The 21,362-nt window shown below is 47.7% G+C and overlaps 1 protein-coding gene across 5 annotated transcripts in view; it reads right to left on the bottom strand.

The window, feature by feature from the left end:
* Nucleotides 1-21,362, bottom strand: part of NF2 (neurofibromin 2) — a 70,922-nt gene that overhangs the window by 43,379 nt on the left and 6,181 nt on the right. For all 5 annotated transcript variants that reach the window (XM_040251007.1, XM_040251009.1, XM_040251011.1 and 2 more), the window contains exons 2-3: nucleotides 4,028-4,153; nucleotides 2,015-2,137 (exon numbers count right to left, since the gene is read on the bottom strand). In XM_040251007.1, coding sequence (XP_040106941.1) covers nucleotides 2,015-2,137; nucleotides 4,028-4,153 — 249 coding nt within the window. The remainder of the gene's footprint in view (nucleotides 1-2,014; nucleotides 2,138-4,027; nucleotides 4,154-21,362) is intronic.

The following is a 21,362-nucleotide window of genomic DNA, read 5'->3' as shown; positions in this document are numbered from 1 at the left end:
CTGCTTTCTGCAGTCTCAACACGAGCCCAAAGTCAGCGAGGCCACTGAGTTATGGCTGCAGGGAGAAAACCATCGCTTTCAATATGCCTGCTCTAAGGAAAAAGGAAGCAATAAAAGCTTGATCGATTAAACCTTCAAGTCCACGTGAGGTCCAGGAAATATAATTCTTAGGCCATAATGTTGAATTAACATATCTCATGGCATTTAATTTCTTAGCCTGGTGGGGTGGGGGGATGTTCCAGACAGAGAGGCAGGAGGGCCTACTTAAGTGGGGGCAGGCTGAAATAAACACAACAGGAAAGCCAACTCTCCTTCACAGACGTCAACAGTCACCAGATTCATAAAAGTAGTAAATTTTTTCTTGCTCAGCCATGAGAGCGCTCCTGCATTTCAGTGGGAGGGTAAATTGAGCCAAAGTCAAATGGAGAGTAGGCACTGCTTCCAAGAAAGCCATCTCTATAAGGCCGGGACGTTCTGGGGCCCAGAAGGTCATTGTGTGGCTGCATTTAAAGCAGGGCAACTCTCTAACTCTTGGGTTTTTAAGCCACACTACAGAAAAGCTTCCCTTTGACATGAGAATGTTGTAGAGCGAATATATATACATATGCATATATATAGATATATACATATATATACACATACACTTTTTTGGGGGGGTAAACTTTGTTGTTTTATTGTTCAGTTGCTAAACCATGTCTGACTCTGCAACCGCATGGACTGTAGCCCACCAGGCTCCTCTGTCCGTGGGATTTCCCAGGCAAGAATACTAGAGTGGGTTGCCATTTCCTTTTCCAGGGGATCTTCCCCACCCAGGGATCGAACCAGCATCTCCTCTACTGGCAGGTGGATTCTTTACCATTGAGACACCCGGAACGCCCTGTAGGAGGACTGGGTGATAGCCTATATGCCTGCTTCTGGGAAAAGTGAAAGTGAAGTCGCTCAGCTGTGTCCAGCTCTTTACGACCCCATGGACTGTAGCCTACCAGGCTCCTCTGTCCAGGGGATTTTCCAGGCAACACTGGAGTGGGCTGCCATTTCCCTCTCCAGATCTCCCCGACCCAGGGACTGAACCTGGTCTCCCGCGCTGCAGGCAGACGCTTCACTGTCCGAGCCCCCAGGGACTCACACAGTAATGTCCCTGCAGGGCTTTGTCCGTCACTGATCTCCCAGCGCCCTGCACCAACCACGAGGGACTTCCCTGGTGGTCTAGCAGTTAAGACTCCGAGCTTCCACTGCAGGGGGTATGAGTTCGACCCCTGGTTGGGGAACTAAGATGCCAAATACCTCAAGATACAGCAAAAAACAAACAAATAAAAACTAACCCTGAAACTGGGGAAACACTCTGACCAAGCAGTAGGAACGCGAACAAAACTGACAGCGTTCTCACCCTCACTCGAGTCCCCTGCTGCCCCCCCAGAGGGCCAACTCCAGCTGTCTCTGCACCTCTAATTATGGAGTAACTTACGGGATGGCCACCGTGCACTCAGTGAGCCTTGCCTTAAAGAGGCTCACAATCTAAAGGGGGAGTAAGTGAGAAATAAGACAACCCTAGATTAACAGTGGCTTGAAGCCTGATGAATCTCAACTGTTAGTGGAATGCTGAAGCCCCACCTTTAGGAGAGTGAATTTTGAACTTTTGGAAGAACTGCTGTTCGCAAGACTCTCTGTTCAGACTTCCGGGGCAACTACCTAGTGCTTTTAAGTCAGTGGGGAAGAAAACGGGATCCCTCTCCAAAGAGATGGCTCTAGTGAGGGAGCTACTACCAGCATGGGCTCTTTCGCCATCACACTTCTGCAATTTCATCTGATACCAATTCTCATCGCTCAAGCAGAGTTCTGTCCTGAAGCTTGTTTTTTCATTACAGAACCAGAGGGACTGGCTTTCCAGAGGGAGAAAGAGTTTTCAGGACGTGGAGGCACGTGTGGCCGACACAGAGGGGTCAGTCCAGACTGCTCCTGTGGCCACGCCTCAGGGGGTACTTTTAGGATCGGGGGGTAGCATGGAAAGGGGTACCTGCAGGAAGAATAAGTGTTGCGTGATCTCCTGAACCAGCTCTTCCTCGGCATTCTCGGGATAAAATTTGGCCAGGAAGTGAAAGGTGACTGGCTCTTCCTTTGAGACATCATGATCCAGCACCTGTGGGATAACGGAGTGAAAGGAAAACAAGCTAGGTTGGCCCCTCTCCCTCCCGGAGCCACCATCAGAGAACATTCTGCAGGGAGTGTATAAACATCCTTCTCCCTTCTAAATTCGTCACATTCCCCAAGGGTTGTGATTCTACAGTTTGAAGCATTCACAGAGCAACCTATAACAGGAGGTGATGTTCACTCACATGGCGTCTCTGAACCAAATGAATCAATTCCCCCAAGTGGTGAGTGGAGCTAAGAATATTAAGGCACCAACGTTTTCAAGGCTGCAGAGATAGCTAACAACTAGAAATTTATAACCTGAGGGTCTTGGGCACCATCCTTTACGGTCGGCCGAAGGTTTTTTAATTTTCTCAAGTCACGGAATCTTCCTTTGCTGTTTGGTCTGGCTGCCTACCTCCAGCATTTAAGTCCACAGTGGAATGGAGCTTAGAGATGATAAACTAGATCTCTGTCGAATCATCTCATCATTAACTGAGCAACAAGAGGTGAAACCTGTCCATCGGGGCAACCCTCTGTTTCAAGGAGCCTCTAGAGGGGCCCCCATGAACTACTTGAGCGCAGCCAGTAAACCATGCGGCCTTTAATCTTCTAACAATTCCATCCACCCACTGGAAAGCTTGAGCCATCTGCTCTCCAGAATGAATTTCATCTCAGGACATAAACATGCCATGTGACAGGCTACAAGGCTCCATTAACACGTGTCATAATTTATTTCTTTTGAGCAGCAGGCTCCATGGCTCCTGAGGCCCCCCAATCTAATATCCATTTGGCCGACACTCAGGTACGACTGCAAATTTACTTTGCCGAGAGCCATAAAATGATACCGGTGGTTCTGCTGCCTTTGGTGGGTAACCTTCCAGGCTCCTGCCCAAATTCCTGGCCTTGGTGCCTGAGAAATTAAAAATAAACCTGATCAGGGACGTTCATGATCGTTGGGAATTTCCACGTGAAATTTATAACCGGCAGCCATCCCAATGTGAAGAGCCGGATTTACGTACGTAAACACAATTTGAACGCTTGGGTTCAGCGTCAAGCTGGTGAAAGACAGAAGGCCTGCACTGTTTATCATGCCAAGTAGTAGATAATAAGATGGGGTAAGCAATTGCAGGGGGTAATCTGTGGTAAGAATTCGACACTGACTCACTCTGAGATTCGGGGGTCTTTTAGGAGTTACTGAAAAATACGTATGGCCCTGCTCTCAGCATCTCCGGCAGTTAGGTAGGCAGGTAAGTAGGTGACAGTGTCTCTGTGCGCATATAAGAACCCACGCAGAGGGCAGTTCCCCGAGGCAATATCCGTTTCTGAGCCACGTTAGAGCTGCTGGGGGCCCAGCCTCGTCCACCAGGCCTCAGAGGCCCCAGGAAACGCAGGAACAAAAGAGACATTCTTCTTTCACCGTGGGGACCAGGGCGCTCTTTATTCCTTAGATCATGGTAATGAGTAAATTGAGTTGGGCCACGGTGTTTCTCCAAAAGACTCGAAAAAAATTCCCTAAAGAACATGAGCCCTGAGAAAATATTTCAAAGACATAAATTGTGGGGGAAAAAAAAGATAATACAATAGTAATTTTTATTCACAAAGCCTGACTCCTGGCTCAGGCTACTGAACGGCATAAAGCCTGGAGCAATCAGGTGACATCCGATGACAAACGAAGAAGCCAGGAATGGTGGCAGGTCAGTCCTGGGGGATTCTTCGGGCCTGGAGAGCAGAGGAGGGGCCTCCCCAGACCCATGTCCCACGTGACTTCCTCTGCGACCCGCCCCCCTCTCTACTGTGCACCGGTAATGTTCCATGATGAGCAACAAGCTAGACACACACCCAAGGGAAATTTGGAGCCCACGCCAGCCCCACTGGTGTCATCGGGGTCCAGGCCCACCTTCTTGTCCATCTTGAGCCAGGCCACGGTGTCCTTGATCGTGTACTGCAGGCCGAAGAACCAGGTTTCGCGAAGCCCCAGGGTCCGGCACACCAAGTCAAACAGGTCCTTCCCCTTCCACTTCATCTGCAAGGGAAGAAACCCACAGAGGAAGCTGGCTGAGCCTGAGTCGCAGTCCACTCACAGGAAAAACTCTTTCCTCTGTGCTCCCCGCTCTCAGGTTCTGAAAGGTGGGGAACGACGCTGAGATGGCTGATGAGCACAGAATTCCTAAATAATTGTGAAGCTTCCTACACAAAACCATGAGTGGGAAAATACCAATTAGAGCTTAATGGCTTAATCGCTGCAAAGCATACACAATACCTCCCTTGGACAGTTCCTTTCAGATCTTAATATCCCCAAAGCTGCTAATTTTGGAAAGCTGGTAAATAGCATCCGCATTTAGGAGAGTCGAGCTTCTCCAGTTAACCCGGGGTGAGCTCCCAGGGACATCCATTTCCTCGAGATTTTACTGTCAATCTTTTTAATAACGACTCTGCCCTTTGATAGAAGGCTAGCTTTTTAAAACGTAAAGACAAGTTTTACTAGATATTTTTAAAAGCAATATAGGGGAGGAAGTTATAATCAAAGTCACAAATCAGGAGGAAAAGGCACCATCAGAGACCAGCCGGCAAAACCACAGTCTCCTCCCGTAATGATGTGTAACGGAGGCTGGAAGGGAAGGGGTCCCATCTATAGTCACACAGCAATTTCACAGGAAACCCAGGGGACAAACAGACAGGAATACACTGCCGTGTGCTAATTCCACAGCGTCCCCTTCAGAAGGACTGAAGCAATGGCTGCTAAACCCTTTTTCTCTGCTCTTCAATCTTATGGCTGGAAAAGCAGGTTCAATATCAGAATATTGAAAATGCCCAGCAGCTTAGTAAATGTTGCCACCTTGTGGCTCTCCAGTTATATCACCCAGGATGCTCCCACATTACTCCTTAGCCCCTCACCCAGACCCCAGCGGCCCCCAAGTATCAGGTGGACATTCCAATGGACACCCGGGTACACGGATGAGCGTAAGCCATACCACGGAGACCACGGTCACAGACAGTGGATTCAAATACTATGAGGTCACCAAACATCAGAAGAGCAAGGACACTGGACTTCAGAGGGGCGTCTGTTCTTCTCCTGCCCTCATGAGAAAAATCTCCACCCAGGGTCCCGGCACATTCCAGATGTATGATGAAAAAGCACTGGGGAAAATTTCGGGTTCAGAGACTTCTTATAACAGAAGGAAAAAAAGAGAAAAACAAGCAAGACCTCTAAGATTCGATTCGTTTCTGCTGAGACCTGACTCTACAGAGGGCTTTTCAAGCAGGATTTTTCTATTTTTAATGTGTGTGAGCGGACAGTGTGTTCCCTACGAGGAACTCAACGGGGAAGCCCATCCTGGCCTGTTCCGTCAACATCAATAGAGCAAAGGAGCAGCCTCCACGGAAGGACACCAAAGGCTGCAGCACAGGGGCTTTCCTGGTGGTCCAGTGGTTAAGAATCCACCTTGAAATGCAGGGGATGTGGGTTCAAGCCCTGGTCCGGGAACTAAGATCCCACATGCCACAGAGCAACTGAGCCCGGTCGCCATAACAAAAGATCCCGCTTGCCGCAACTACGAGCTGATGCAGCCAGATAAATAAATACTCAGCAGACAAGGGGTGGAGGTGCGGGTTGGCTTCTGTCCCTCACGGGGGCCGTTTCTCCAAATGTCCCTCTAGCTCTGCCCCTGTCCCTACTCTGGGACTTCAGTGGGGGCCCAGCGCCACCCCAGAGGTGGAGGTCTTTACTAGTAATGCTATGTCCCAGCCTGACTCCAGGACAAAGGGCTTTTTAATTCACGGCAGGTTTTTCTAATTCCTACTGGCAGACTTCACCGAAGAAATGTTATTTTGGAAAACTAGGAGCCTTCAGAACGCCGATGATCCTCTTGTCTCTATTTTAAGCCGGCACATAGTATATAAATTATAAATGACTACCTTGCTACCAGATAATGTAACGCTTAATAGCAGACATTAACTTGGAGAAGTGAAACACCCAGTGGCCCAGAAGATCAAGGTAAAGGCTCCCCATCCACCATAACTCACGGCCACGGCAGGGAGGGCTCTGGCAGGCAGGGGCTGTCTGCTGGGAGGTGTGTGGTGCGTCCTAACTCCCGAGAGGATGCTGACTGGATTTCCTGACTTGGGTGCTTAAATTCTCAAACACAATCTCCTATCAAGGCAGTTTTCCTGTATTCCTTTCTACCTCTTTGTTTCCGAAATGCAAAACTATCTCTGTTGAAGGCAGAGACTGTCTTTGTTCCCATGGGGCTTCCAATGAAGTGTGTGTGTGTGGGGAGGGGTGATTCTCACACCGACTCAATGCCTGTCTTGGATTTTCAACTTTGACTCTAAGAACTGTAGGATGTCAAATGGAAACGAGTCTGAGTCATTAATTACCTACTGCAGACCTGTCCCCTTCTTGTATAAATAAGGAGACCTTCCTTGGCAGCCTGCTACAGCAGACACTGGCCGTTTTCTTAATGGTCTAAGGTAGGCAACACCACCCCCCCCCCATCACCTCTTTTTCTTCTCTGTGGGGTTTCCTTTTGGCTTTCTCTCTATCAGCACTCCCCAGCCATCTTTTCCAGTAAGTGACTGGGGTCTTAACACTCTTCTCCCACTTTAAAATAAAACCAGTTCTTGGAAGGGCCCAATATTATTCCTTTATAGCTCAAGGTAAATTAAAGTCTCTGCTTCCTCTTATCTTTTTTTTTTTGGCTGCACCACGCGGCGCATGGTTTCTCAGCTCTTGCACCTGTGATCAAACCTAGGCCATGGCAGCGAAAGCCCAGAATCCTAACCTAACTAGGCCACCAGTGAACCCCCTGTCCTCTGAGCTGATCTTTCAGCAGGCACCACAGAGCACATTCTATGTGTCCCACAACATTAGACACGCGAAATGCTAGAGGCATGTTCCCGGCCAGAGACTCAAGCAGGGACCCACATGGGGAAAAGCTTTAAAGAACAGAGGAGAATTAGTTAAAGGAGAAAAGGAGATACATCTTAAAACAAACAAATGTCCTGATCTCTACAAAGAAATGCAGGTCATCTGGCAGAAGTGAGACAAGACAGCCTGAACTTGGGAGGGGTGTGGAGGGGACCACCCAAAGACCTTCAGGCAGACGGATAATGGGATCGGACCTGCATTCTAGAATGCACACTGACAATATGGTGGAGAATGGGTTGGAGCAAGTATGAGTCTCTCAGTCGTGTCTGATTCTTTTCAGACCCCATAGACTATAGCCCAGCAGGCTCCTCTGTCCATGGGATTCTCCAAGCAAGAATATTGGAGTGGATCGCCATTCCCTTCTCCGGGGGATCTTCCCGAACCAGGGGTCGAATCTGGGTTTCCTGCAATGCAGGCAGAGTCTTTACTGTCTGAGCCACCAGGGAAGCCCAGAGGAGACTGGAATCAAGAAAGCCAGAAGGGAGGACAACTCCCACCTAGAGGAAGACAAGTGGGAAGGAGAGGAAGGCTGAGAACTGGAGAAGCGTTGAGAGGAACACCTGAATTTCTGGGTTTGAGCATCAGGTGGTTCCAGGAAAGGAGGGCTGGAAGATGGGAGAAGCAGGAGCAGCCAATTTTGAGCAAAACAGATGAGTAATTAAGTTCTAGACAAAGTAAGCTCAACTAAGGTGCCCGAGGAAACCAGGTAGAGGTGTCCTAAATACATCTGATTTTGTCTCCGCTCTATTTATAAAATAAAGTGTTCTATTCTTAAGTCAGTAAGAGTCTCTCTCGGGTTACACCTAACCTCCAGCGTGCTGTTACCTACATGAGGTTGCACTTTTCAACCTGCCTTCCCCCAGAGTTGGCAGGCGGCCTGCTCAGTCCTCCTAAGGTGGGTTTCTACTTCTTCACAGACAAGAATCACTGCTCACAGTTGCTCCCAGTGGTTCTCAGGACACCCTGCAGAAGGGAGGTCTTGGGCTGTGATGGGGCGTCCTTGGACTCACTAGCACGTGGCCACACCTGCCCCTAGTTCTGTCGCCGGTCCACAGAGCCCATGGGTACCTTGGAACAGGAGCGACACAGGTCATCTCTCCACTCCCCATGGCACCTGCCGAGTGAGTACAAACAAGACGTGGCAAATGATGGCTGTGCAACAGAACACACTTGGCCACTTAAAAAACCCTTGGCTCCAAAAAAAAGGAAAAACCCTTGACTCTGGACTTCTCTGGAGGTTAAGACACCATGCTCCTAAGGCAGTGGATGTGGGTTTGATCCCTGGTTGGGGAACTAAGATCCCACATGCCCTATGGCGTGGCCAAAAAAACCCTTGAGGCTCAAAAGTGTAAAGCAAAAATGAACTTCTGTTCATCCACTCCTTCAACAAACATTTAGAGAACACACGTTGTGTCCAAACACCAGATGAGGTACAGGAGGTTAACGAGGAACAGAAGACAGTCTCTGCTCTCAGAGAACGGGCCTGGAGCGGGAACCTGGCAGGAACGGGTGATCATTCCTCTCACCCCACACACAGGTCAGCTCCTGATGTGGCTGTCAGCGCTACCGCACTGTGAGGGCCCATGACAGGGACATTGGGGGCAGGAAGGGACCCTCTACCTGGGAGAGCCGAGAAACTGCATCTGAGCAGGTGGAAAAGGGAAGCCAAGGGAGGACCGGACTTGGGGAAGGAGGAGTGAGCAGGAAAGTGTGTGACAGGCAGAGGGAAGAGCATATGCGAAGGTCTAGAGGCCAAACAGCTTAGATGGTCCTTGCAGGAAATGACAGTATTGTAGTTCAGCGTGGCTGGGGAACACTTGTGATGCCATACTTTCAACTACCGTCTAAATCCAATTCTTCAGGGACTTCTCTGGTGGGCCAGTGGTTAAGACTTCCCCTTCCAGGGCAGAGGGTGTGGGTTTGATCCCTGGTTGGAGGGGTAAGATCCCACATGGCTCGAGGCCGAAAAATTGGAACATGATATTGTAACATAAGTAATATTGTCACAAATTCGATGAAGACTTTAATAAATAAACAAACCAATTCTTTGTCACCTAACAATGCCTGTCTCGTGAACCACAGAAAGTTATCCGAGGGGCTGTCTTCTGCTTTCTCCCTGCAATGGAACCTGACTCGTACCCATTCTTCATGCACAGGAGAGAAATTAAACCATTACATAAGATGGATGCCTCTGGAGATTTGAGCTTAATTCTTTCCAGGAACCAGCCTCCAAGGCAGAGAGAAACCATGGTTATCTAACCTCAGTATGAATCTCTTCGCTGCCACCGTGTGACCTTCGGCAAGTTATTGAACTTCCTTGTGCTCTGCAATGGGGATAATGAACAGAACCTGCCTTAGCAGATTGATCTCAGGATTAAGTGCACTGATACATTTTAAAAGCCTGAGAAGGCACAGCAGTAAATACTCAATAAACGGGGGTGATTACTCATTCTAACCCCGCCTCTTCTCCTTACATTCGCAAGTGGCATCGTTTAAAGCCTCCCAGTCGTGTTCCACTCCACGGGTGATGGATGGTGGATCAGGAAGGGCACCATCAATTCTCATCACGCTAACCACGCCATCACTCACTTGACAAACATTTATTGAGCACCCACTACGTCCTCGTCACTGCGCTAGGCCCCAGGGATGAATGAGGGATCCGGGACAAGACGCTGTCCCTGCTCACGACTGACGGGGAGACAGGTGAATGGAGGAGGAAAATGCAACCTGGCAAGTGCTCATAGAACAGAGGACTTGGGGGGACACAGCTCAGGCCTGGGGGTCTGATAGGGAAAGAGGGGCCTCCTGGGGGAGATGCTGGGTCTGAGCTGGGTCTCCAAAGCCAGGTGGTAGTTGGTCCTCTGATACAGGAATGGGGCGGGTCGTGCCAGCCGGAGGGAACAGCACGTCTGCGGCTCGGGTCCAAGCTGTTGCAAAGGGAAGGAATGTTCTCTGCGCTTTTCTGGTGTCTGAGAGGCAGCGTGGCTGTCCTGTCTGCGGTACTGAATGTTCAGTGCAGTACTGAGCACGCGGCTGCAGCCCCACCCGCCTGTGATGGCTCATGCCCTCCTCAGCCCACCAGGGCCTGGGTCGTTCATCACTGTTTCCCAGCCTCCCCCCAGCAAGACCTGCCAGGTCTCTAAGGAGCCACGACCAGTTGGATGAGTCTCTTGTTTATTCATTTATTTTAATATTTATTTGGCTGCAGCCTGCAAACTCTTAGTTATGGCATGTAGGGTTAGCTCTCCGACTAGGGATCAAACCCGGGCCCCCTGCCTTGGGAGTGCCAAGTCTTAGCCACTGGGCCATCAGGGAAGTCCCTTATTATTTTTTTTTATTAAAACATTTCCTCTTCTGACATCTGCTAGAACATAAGTCATTCAGGCTTTGCACTTACAGGCCCTTCTTTTGGGAGGGTTTGCCATTTTTCCCAAACAGATTGCCAGAAGGAGAACAGCTCCTTGGGCTGATGGATGGATTTGCTTGAATCCATCTCTTCTTCCCGAAGGGACGTGTCCCACTGCCTCCCCTCAGCCCAGGGAAGAGGAGGCAGGGGCTCACTTGCAGAAAGAAGAGGGGTGGTGGAGGGAGGGAGAAAGGCCATTTGTGGGAAGGAGCCGGGCTCTGGACTCCACGGCGTGTGGGCTCCAGCCTCATGCCTCAGGTGCCCGCGGTGCGCAGGGCAGCTGGCAGGGAGCCAGGGCGCGCGGTGCGTCGTGCTGCGTCCTGGCCGCGTGCTCACATTACTTTAACGGACTGCAGTGCTATTTCCCAGATCCACCCCGCACCTCCATCAGAGATGGATGTGTATGAACTTTATAAACAGGACTAAGTGCTGTCAGCTTGTTATTTTTGGTAGGGGCTGAATTTATGAGGGCTACCCAGAGTGAAGTGCTTGTCATTTATCAACCTCGAATGGTTTAAGGAAATAGCGCTAAGCACTTACGGCTCCATGGCGGAGGACGTAGAGAGTGCAGCACTTCTCCCACTCTGGGAAGCAACTGGCACCAATAACCTACGGGGCTGATCGGGGTCTATTAACTGGGGAAAAGTTAATACAAATCCACGACCTCTTCTTACAACGGGCCAGGTTTAGACTCACAGTCCTAAAACGACCACTTGGTTTCTGGGCTTTGGCAGACATGGAGTCGTCTTTCTCCCACTGCGCTCTTTAATCCCTTGTGCTTGCTGGAGACAACCACGCAGGGTGAGTGGAAAGCCAGACACGACACAGGAAGAGGCCACAGACAGAAAAGGGCAAACTTTCCCGAAGAAACAGAACTGAGTCTGACTGCCGTGGGTGAGATGTCTGAGAATTAGAAGACACTTCAGCTTTACAGAAAAGACTCAAGCCTGGAGAAGCCAGCAGAGAGGTGACATCCCGTTTCATAGATGTCAGGGGACAGGGTGATCAGCCACCCAAGGGAGGCTATTTGACTGGCTGTCTACTCCACAGAAGATGACAGAGAACCAAGGGACCTGGCATTCACTTATCAGGGTTTCTCCTAATTAGCTCACAAGCTGCCCCAGCATTTGCTGTAAAAACTGTCAAAAGGTCGGATCCTTTACAGACAGAGCAACAGAAGGAACGGCACCTCCCAGGGCTCAGGACACGTGTGGCATGTTTGCCAGAGTTTCGGGAACACAGAGCCAGAAGGGCTGTGACCTCTCGCAATGCTCATCCCTAACTGACCTCTGCAGCCACGGCTGCCCTACAAGAACTGATTCAGAGAAGAGTTGACAATTTAAGGTGTTTCCGTACCAGATCCAGACCTAAGTACGACTTTTATTTGACTGTTTTGAAAAAAAAAAAATAGATGCCAGGGACTTCCCTGCTGGCCTAGTGGTTAAGACTCTGAGCTCCCAGCGCAGAGGGCTTGGGTTCGATCGCTGGTCAGGGAACTAGATCCCACATGCTGCAACCGAGAGTTCACATAGAGCAACTAGGACCCAGCATCACCAAATAAATAAATATGAAAAAAGCCCAACACCTCCATTTAGCAGATGTACACAGTGGGAATAGTTATAAAGATGGTTTTGCTGCACAGTAGTGAATAATGAATTCCACTAAAATCTATTCTGGTTTGCAGACTTCCCTGGTGGTCTAGTGGTTAAGACTCCATGCTCCCAACGCAGAGGGCACAGGTTTAATCCCTGGTCAGGGAACCAAGACCCCACATGCCATATGGTCTGGCTCAGTGGTAAAGAATCCACATGCCAGTGCAGGAGACTCAAGAGACCTGGGTTCAGTCCCTGGGTCAGGAAGATCTCCTGGAGGAAAAAATAGCAACCCACTCCAGTATTCTTGCCTGGGAAATCCCATGGGCAGGAGCCTGGCAGGCTATAGTGCATGGTGTCACAAAACAGTCAGACATGACTTAGTGACTAAACAACAACGACAGAGCTAGGCTAAGCTAAGCTAGGATTCCCTAGGCCACGTTAATTAAATGCATCCTCAACTATGATATTTTCCACTTGTTGTTCAGTCACTGAGTCATGTCTGACTCTTGCAACCCCATGGACTATAGCACGCCAAATTCCTTTGTCCTCCACTGTCTCCCAGAGTTTGCTGAAATTCATGTCCTTTGAGTTAGAGATGCTATCTAACCATCTCATCCTCTGCTGTCCCCTTCTCCTTTTGCATTCCATCTTTCTAAGCAGCAGGGTCTTTTCCAGTAAGTTGGCTACGACACACCACTCCTACTCAGCCATTATTTCTGAGGGAAAAGGGGAAACAGGATTTCAGCCAAAAAAAGAATCGTATCTCTCTGCTCCATACCAATCATGACTCCCAAATCCCTTATCGTGATCTGAGCAAAATTACACAAACCTGAAACCGCCCTGATGCAAAACAAAAATTTCATCTGTAATCTTGCCCTGTCAGTTTCTGCCATAATCAACCACAGCAAGTAATCTTCCTCTCCCGGTCCTCTGATCATTGCTGTTAATATGCCCAATCTATCTAAATTATTGGTTTCAAGGCCCTCCACCAATTACCTCCTCTCTCTTCCAACCAACTGCCCTGCCTTGTGAGAAGGCAGCCCGTGTCCTCCCAGCTCAGCACAACCATATGCTTCCATTTTCTCACAGTCAGACCTTTCTCAGGTCCCTTCCTTATCTCATCAGTCTCCTTCCCCAGCATATAACACCAGACACATGAGTTAATATGCACTTTTGTTGTTTTAGTCGCGAAGTTGTGTCCGACTCTTTTGAGAACATGTGGACTGTAGCCCGCCATGCTCCTCTGTCCGTGGTGTGAAAAAAAAAAAAAAAGAATACCGGGATGGGTTGCCATTTCCTTCTCCAGGGTATCTTCCTGGATCAGGGATGGAACCTGTGTCTCCTACATTGCAGGTGGATTCTTTACCACTAAGCCACTCGGGAAACCCTGGTGGCTCAGAGGTTAAAGCGTCTGCCTGGAATGCGGGAGACCCGGGTTTGATTCCTGGATCAGGAAGATCCCCTGGAGAAGGAAATGGCAAACCCACTCCAGTACTCTTGCCTGGAGAATCCCATGGAGGGAAGATCCTGGTAGGCTACAGTCCATGGGGTCACAAAGAGTCGGACACGACTGAGCAACTTCACTTCAAGCCACTTGGGAAATCCAATATGTACTTTCATACATGGAAAAATTGTGTTATCTGTCTTTTCCCAAGATTCCTGTCTTTCCTGTAGATCATAAACTCCTTGAAGGCAACAGCTAACACATACTCTCTCTCCCTCTCTCTCTCTCAATCTCCTGGGACCCAAGCAAGTACTGCATAATCGATTTGTGGCCACTTCACAAACACTTGTGGTTGGTTGATGATGTTGATATAATGATGATGACATCTGGATCAGGCTTCTGAGCAGAACAATCTTCTAGGTAATGACTGCAATGAAGCAAGAATTTATGATGCTCCTTATTAAAATTCTAATTGCATAATTGGGCCTGAAGGTATATGTCCCTCCGCCTGCCTTTGGTGACACATACTGATTTCCTCTCTCTAAAAATACCTTGCCAAGGAAATCTAAATCTCAAAGAGCCAACCAAGAAAAATTTCCTCAGAATAAGAGATCCGTAGGAAACAGATCACATCAGCTTGCTGCTGCTGCTGCTAAGTCGCTTCAGTCATGTCCGACTCTGTGCGACCCCATAGAGAGCAGCCCACCAGGCTCCCCCGTCCCTGGGATTCTCCAGGCAAGAACACTGGAGTGGGTTGCCATTTCCTTCTGCAATGCATGAGAGTGAAAAGTGAAAGTGAAGTCACTCAGTCGTGTCCGACACTGTGCGACCCCATGGACTGCAGCCCACCAGGCTCCTCCATCCATGGGATTCTCCAGGCAGGAGTACTGGAGTGGGGTGCCATTGCGTTCTCCGAGCATCACCTTAGGGAGCCACAAAGAGGAGGTTTTAAACTCTAGGGACTCTTTCAAAACAAAACAAATTATAGTTGTTGTTTTTTGCGGGGGGAGGGGGCGGGGCAGGGTGCAGGGAGAACAGTCCTTAAGTTTGCAGCTTCCGGCATGTTTCCTGCTTTAGTGGAAACAGGTTCTGGCAGGAACCGTGAGCCCAGAAAGGGAAACCAAGTCCTAAACTGCCCTCTCTGGGAGACCTCCTAGCGGTCCAGTGGTTAAGACTCTGAGCTGCTAAGGCAGGGGGTACAGGTTCGATCCCTGGTCAGGGAACTAGGATCCCACATGCTGTGCAGCCCAGCCAAAAGATATTTAAAACAAAAACAAACCAAAACTCTACCCTCAACCACCCACAACCGTGGGTGAGCCACTTGGCTCAACTGGGCCTTGATTTCTTCATCTGTCAATCTCTCATGGCCCCCATGCAAGGCTTAGATTTCATGATGCCATGAAAAAAGAGGGCTTGAAGCTTTGAAAGCCGGCTGACAGATGACAAAGCAAAAAGTATCCGTAGTTTATATGCTATAAAAGCAGTACAGTCCTCCCAAAGCAAAGAATACTCTCTCTGTCTTTGGAATTTAGCTCACAACATGAGGGCAATCACAGCCTTGTCAAACAACTATAAAACACCCAAACCTGCTGTGCTGGGAAAGTCACTTAACCTCTCTGGGTCTCGGCTTCCACAATCATCAAGTGGGCTTTCAGGATTAACACCCCCCGAGTCTATGAGATTCAGACAGTTTTGTATAAACCGTGGAGTACTTTTTTCGCTACTACAATACATTTTCTTTTAATCCTTTAACATTTAGTTCTGTATCTTAAAATCATTTTCGGGGATGTCAATGACACTTAACAGTTAATTTCTGTGCTCTCGCTACATTCTTTTCCCTTACTCAGGTTCTGTCATTGCGATCATGTTCTTTACTCCTAATAATCAGGACCTGTCTTATAATAATGAACTCGCTAGTGTAACAAAAATTGTGATTTATCATGCTAATGAAAAATAGAAGCTTTTTTAGCACCAAGCTTGCTGTTGATATTCAGCAATTATCAATGAGTACAAACGTTTCCAACAACCGAGAATAAGAACTCTATGGGGAGCTACGGAGAAGGCGATGGCACCCCACTCCAGTACTCTTGCCTGGAAAATCCCACGGATGGAGGAGCCTGGTAGGCTGCAGTCTATGGGGTCGCAAAGAGTCGGACACGGCAAGCAACTTAGCAGCAGCATGGAGAGCTATGAATAGGAAACAACAGTAAATCCAATGCCAGTGGTACAAAGCTCAATTTCAAATGCCCAAACATGAAATGAGATGAACAGACTCTGAAACATCACCCACGACCAAGTGTTACTCAAACTCATGCCCTGGTCTCTGCGAGAACTGTAGTTTATATTTAAAAGTGTGCTTCTTCAAAAAAGCAAAGCTATCAGCACAAGAGAGCTAAAACATTATGTGTTTATGCAAACCATCTCATGTAGAACCCAGACCCTAGCCTGGAAAGAACGTTGAAACATTCTGTTTCTGGCTTGACCTTTTGATTAAGGTTCACAGTTGTCAATCCTGGAGAAGGAAATGGCAACCCACTCCAGTATTCTTGCCTGGAGAGCTACAGTCCATGGGGTTGCAAAGAGTCGGACACGACTGAAGAGACTTTCATGCACGCACAGTCATCAATGAGAATGACACTGATTTTAACAAGGGTGGGAGGCACAGGTGCAAGTGAGTAGGACTGTTTAAAAAAAAAGTCTGCAGGTAGATGAGAACTACTGTAGGCTGAAGTCTTTTAAAACTTATTTATGAGACTGATTTAATCACTGATCAAGAGGAGTAGGATACTAGATTGATACACGATTGGTGAATTTAAAACCACAGATCAGCTCAGATAAGTTTAGTAATGATTCCAGGCTTCAGTTTTAAATTTTACTTGAAAGTCAAATTTCGAACTGTGGTGCTGGAGAAGCCTCTGGAGAGTCTCTCGGACAGCAAGGAGATCAAACCAGTCAATCCTAAAGAGTCAACCCTGAATAGTCAGTCATTGGAAGGACTGATGCTGAAGCTCTAATATTTTGGCCACCTGATGGGAAGAACTGACTCACTGCAAAAGACCCTGATGCTGGGAAAGACTGAAGGCAGGAGAAGGGGACAGAGGATGAGATGGTTGGATATCATCACCGACTCAACGGACACGAGTTTGAGCAAACTCCGAGAGATAGTGGAGGACAGGGAAACTGGTATGCTGCAGTCCATGGGGTTGCAGAGAGTCAGACATGCCTTAGCGACTGAACAAAACAACAAATTATCAAAACTACTAAAACCAGGAGACTAAAGCTGGCAAAGTGGATGGGAAAGCCAAAAGTAATGTAACTCACTAACGGAAAGTTATGAATTTTCCAAGCGAGGTTCAAATTTGGCAAAGCAGCAGAAAAGAACAGTAGGGAGACTCGGGAAGAGGCAAAAGGCCCCATTCCTTTGGAAATGATGTGCTCTGACTCCACCTAGCGGGGCCCAAGGATTCCTGAACTAGACTCCTAAGCGCCTCAATGCGGCACAGGTGACTGAAGATCTGATTAAAAGCTTTTTTTCCCCTTTGGTCAGCACTAAATCGGTAATAAATTTTTGCTTGCTAAAAATGTACTAAAACATGTGGACTCAGAATCTAAATCAGACAAAGCACAGACAGGAGGATGGAACACATCATCCTGTAACAAACCAGAGAAACCTGGTCACCAGCTGGCTAAAAAAATGATCAGCAGCTCGCAGAAAACTCAATTCTGGGTTTTTAAGACAGCAAATACGTTAACTTATGACATTAGAAATAAACAAATACCAAAAATGTTCTTGGATAAGAATGCAAAACTAGCAGGAATAACTGGAGAAAAATTCCAAGATGACACAGAGGGAACAAAGGAATGGGGGATAATTAAGCATTGCAGAAAAGAGTCCCGCTGTCATCGCGGACATCAAGCTAAATAGAGACCAATCATAGAGTGCATTACAAAAAAAGATCCTTAAATATATGGCATAAAGCTCACTATATTTAGACTAACTGTAGAGTCTAGAAGGTCTACGATTACCAAGGCATGGATAACCTGAAGAAGATTCAGAGAAAATAAAGGAGGTGATTCAAAGAGAAAATTCACAGTGCCTCTAGCATGAGACCTTTCCTCTTTATTCCCACACTCCTGACTCGAGATAACAGAAAAAGCTAATGTTTGGGCTTCCCTGGTGGCTCGGTGGTTAAGAATCCGCCAGCCAATGCAGGAGACACGGGTTTGATCCCTGATCCGGGAAGACCCCACATGCCTCAGAGCAACTTGGTGCCAGGCACCACTGTTGAGCCTGCGCTCTAGAGGTGCAGCTGCTGAAACCCGTGCACCCAGAGCCCATCTCTGCAACAAGAGGGGTCACCCCAACCAGAGGTGCAGCCAGAGAGCAGGCCCTGCTCACCACGACTGGAGACAAGCCAGCACTGCAACGACGACCCAGCACAGCCACAAGTACACAAAATCAAAACTATATAGATGTATGGAAGTTATATTTTAAAAAAAGCAGAAGAAGCTAATGTTTACCAAGTAGTTACTACGGTCAGTGCCTGGGCTACATGCCTGTGAAGGTCTGCCTTAAAACAATCCTATAAGAAAATACTATTATTCTCATCTTACAACTGAGGTTTAGAGAGGTAAATCCAAGATCACTCAGGGAGCATGGGGCAGTGGCAGGGCTTCCTTCCACCAGAGCCAACTTGCCACTTCTACCAGGATGCTGCTTCTTTTCCCTGAGCAGTATCTGTCTGGCCCTCTAGCAGATTTTTCTCATACCTGCATGCTCAAATCCTGACATGACTTCCTACCTAAGAAGGAAATATGAAACAAGAGAGTTGTGTGATAAGCTTCTTCTGCCCACATCACCTAAAATAGGATGTGCAGCTGAGGGCCTTGGAAATTGAGCTCCTCCCTGTTTTACAGCTGAAGAATTGAAGCCTGGGAGAAAAAAAAAAGAGAGAGAAAGGTGTACCCAAGGTCACAGAAGAGCTCCGCAGAGAAGCCAGGGTTCAGACACCAGTTTGAACTCCCTCCTGGAAGACAATCACTGGCCTCAATCTTGGAGTGTCTAGGATTTAGCATCTTACTGGAATCACCAGAGTTGTTCTTTCTGCTTTCCCCTTTTGAAGGTTCCACCTGTCAGGTGGATGTCCACCTGTATGCTGGGATGATCTGTAATGTTGGTATCTAACCCAGTTTTAATTCCACGTGGGTATGTGAAAATGTTTGGGAAGCCAACCAACAGGAGAAGGAGGCTTTGTTTTCGATATAAGATGAAGGTATTAGGCTCTCTCACAACTCAATTGAGAAATTTTTCATATTTGACTCTTCTTACTGATAGATTGAATTACTAGAGTAAAATTCCAGGCTAGATAAGAAATAACAGCCTCCTGGCAAACTACGTTCAGCACCCACTTTCTCAAAATGACAAATATCAAGTCTTTCAAGTGGAAAAATTCTCCAAAGCATCAAGCCAATTGTGCAATGCAGCAAGTGGTGCAAGAGAGAGATTTTTGCCCCCATCTCTGTAGCAAAAAAGTCTGAACTGATTAGCATAAGGCATCACAGTTCATATGTTAACTCCCAACTGGTTGTGACATTGAGTCCTTCTTAGAAAGCCACCTACATCTGACCTCAGTGAAGCCAAGAACTCAAGTACCATCTCTCCTTTGTTTCAAAATGCATCTACAGGCTCCCTGTATTAGCATAAAAATAGAGTAGGAGCGTAAGACCAGACACTTCTGAGTTCTCGCTATCACCATAAATCAAACAATTCTTACTTTCAACAGAATATTGCTTTTTTTTTTTTTTTTTAAGCATTTAAAAGAAATGTTTCTGGCTGCACCAAGTCTTCCTTGCAGCACGCAGGATCTTTACTTGCAGCCTGTGAACTCTTAGATGTGGCCAAGTTAGGATCTAGTTCCCTGAAAAGGGATGGAACCCCGGGCCCCCTGCATCAGGAGTCACGGCAGTCAGTGCTCACGGTGACCCAAGCCTCCTGTTTTAGGCTGACTAGAGTCCTGTCCTTCCTGCCCAACACTAAGCATTTCATGAGTCCTTATAACACTCTCGCGGGGTCAGTAATATTAGTTCCATTGTACCGATGTGCAAACTGAGGTTTGGAGAGCTTGAGCATCTCATCCAAGCTATAAGTAGCTTAGCTGGAATTAAAGTCCGCGTGTGTCTTACTTCGAAGTCCGCACACCTTCTACTGCTGCTTTGTTCATTCAGTGTGGCTTCCCTGCTGGCTCAGACAGTAAAGAATCTGCCTGCAATGCGGGAGCCCAGGTTTGATCCCGGGGTCGGGAAGATCCCCTAGAGAAGGAAGTGGCAATTTACTCCACTATTCTTGCCTGAAGAATTCCCTGGACAGAGGAGCCCGGCGGGCTATACAGTCCATGGGGTCACAAAGAGTCGGACATGACTGACCGACTAACACTACTTGGACCAGTAGCCTTGGCATCACTTGACAGTTTCTTAAAAATGCAGAATTCTTAGGACTTCCCCGGTGGTCCAATGGCTAAAACTCTGCAGGCTTCTCATTGCCGTGGCTTCTCTCGTTGTACAGCACGGGTTCTAGGACTCACAGGCCCAGTAACTGTGGCGCTTGGGCTTAGTTACCCGGTGCCATGTGGGATCTTAGTTCCAGGGCCAGGGATCGAACCTGTGTCCCCTGTACTGGAAGGCGGATTCTTAACCACTGGACCTCCAGGAAGCCGCTGAAGATTTCATGTTGTCACAACTGGAGCAAGGTAGGTGTGCTACCGTCATCTGGTGGGTAGAAGCCAGAGACGCTATCCATAGCCCTTGTAGTACAGGGGCAGGCCCCACCACAAAGAACTCTCCAGCCAAAATGCCAGTAGCGCCAAGGTTGAGAAACCCTGATACTGCTGATAGTACTGTCCATCCTCTTTGGGCCTGGGGTCTGTTTAAAGAGGAAAAACTAACAGCTTTTCACTGCAAAATTATGGCTGAAGGAATGTCACAAAAAACTTCTGTCCCTGTGGGTCAGTCTTGCATGACAGGTACCAAATAGTAACTTCAATCCCGGGGTCAGTAAACTATGGCTCATATGACAAGCCCAACTCGCTGCCTGTTTCTGTGCAGTCTGAGAGCTAAGAATGAGTTTTATATTTTTAAGTGACTGAAAAAAAATGTAATAACATTTCCTCACTTGTGAAAATTATATGAAACGAAAATCTCAACGTCCATAAAGAAAATTTTACTGGAAAAAAGCCATATCCATTATTTTTCATTTCAAGAAAGGCTGTTTTTTTTTTTTCTTCCCCCACCACGCTGCTCAGCACGGCACACAGGATCTTAGTTCCCCAACCAGGGATCAAACCTGTGTCCCCTGCAGTAGAAGCTGGGAGTCTTAAGCACTGGACCACCAGGGAAGTCCCAGAGTATCAGTTTTACACTTCTTTTGTTACATTTATTCCTAAATATTTTATACTTAAAAAAATATATTTATTTATTTGGCTGTACCTAGTCTTTGCTTTGGCATGTGGGATCTAGTTCCCTCACCATGGATCAAACCCGGGCCCCCTAGACTAGGAGCATGATGTCTTAGCCACTGGACCACCAGAGAAGTCCCTATTTTATACTTCTTGATGCTATTATAAATATCATTTCTTAATTTCATTTTCAGATTGTTCATTGCAGACATACAGAACTACATTTAGTTTTTCAAATGCAGACTTTCCATATCATTTTTTTTTTTTTAAGGGGAGACCGCAAGGGCCACGCCGACGTCCGCGTGCCGTCCTCCCTCTCCCCGCCGGCCGGCCATATCATTTTTACTTTTATTTTTCAATTAATTAATTAATTTGGCTACACTGAGTCTTAGTTGCAGCATGTGGGGTC

The sequence above is a fragment of the Oryx dammah genome, unplaced genomic scaffold, assembly GCF_014754425.2.
Source record: "Oryx dammah isolate SB20612 unplaced genomic scaffold, SCBI_Odam_1.1 HiC_scaffold_12, whole genome shotgun sequence".
Taxonomy (NCBI): domain Eukaryota; kingdom Metazoa; phylum Chordata; class Mammalia; order Artiodactyla; family Bovidae; genus Oryx; species Oryx dammah.
Note: the sequence above shows the minus strand (reverse complement) of the source record. Positions and strands in the feature narration are given on the sequence as shown.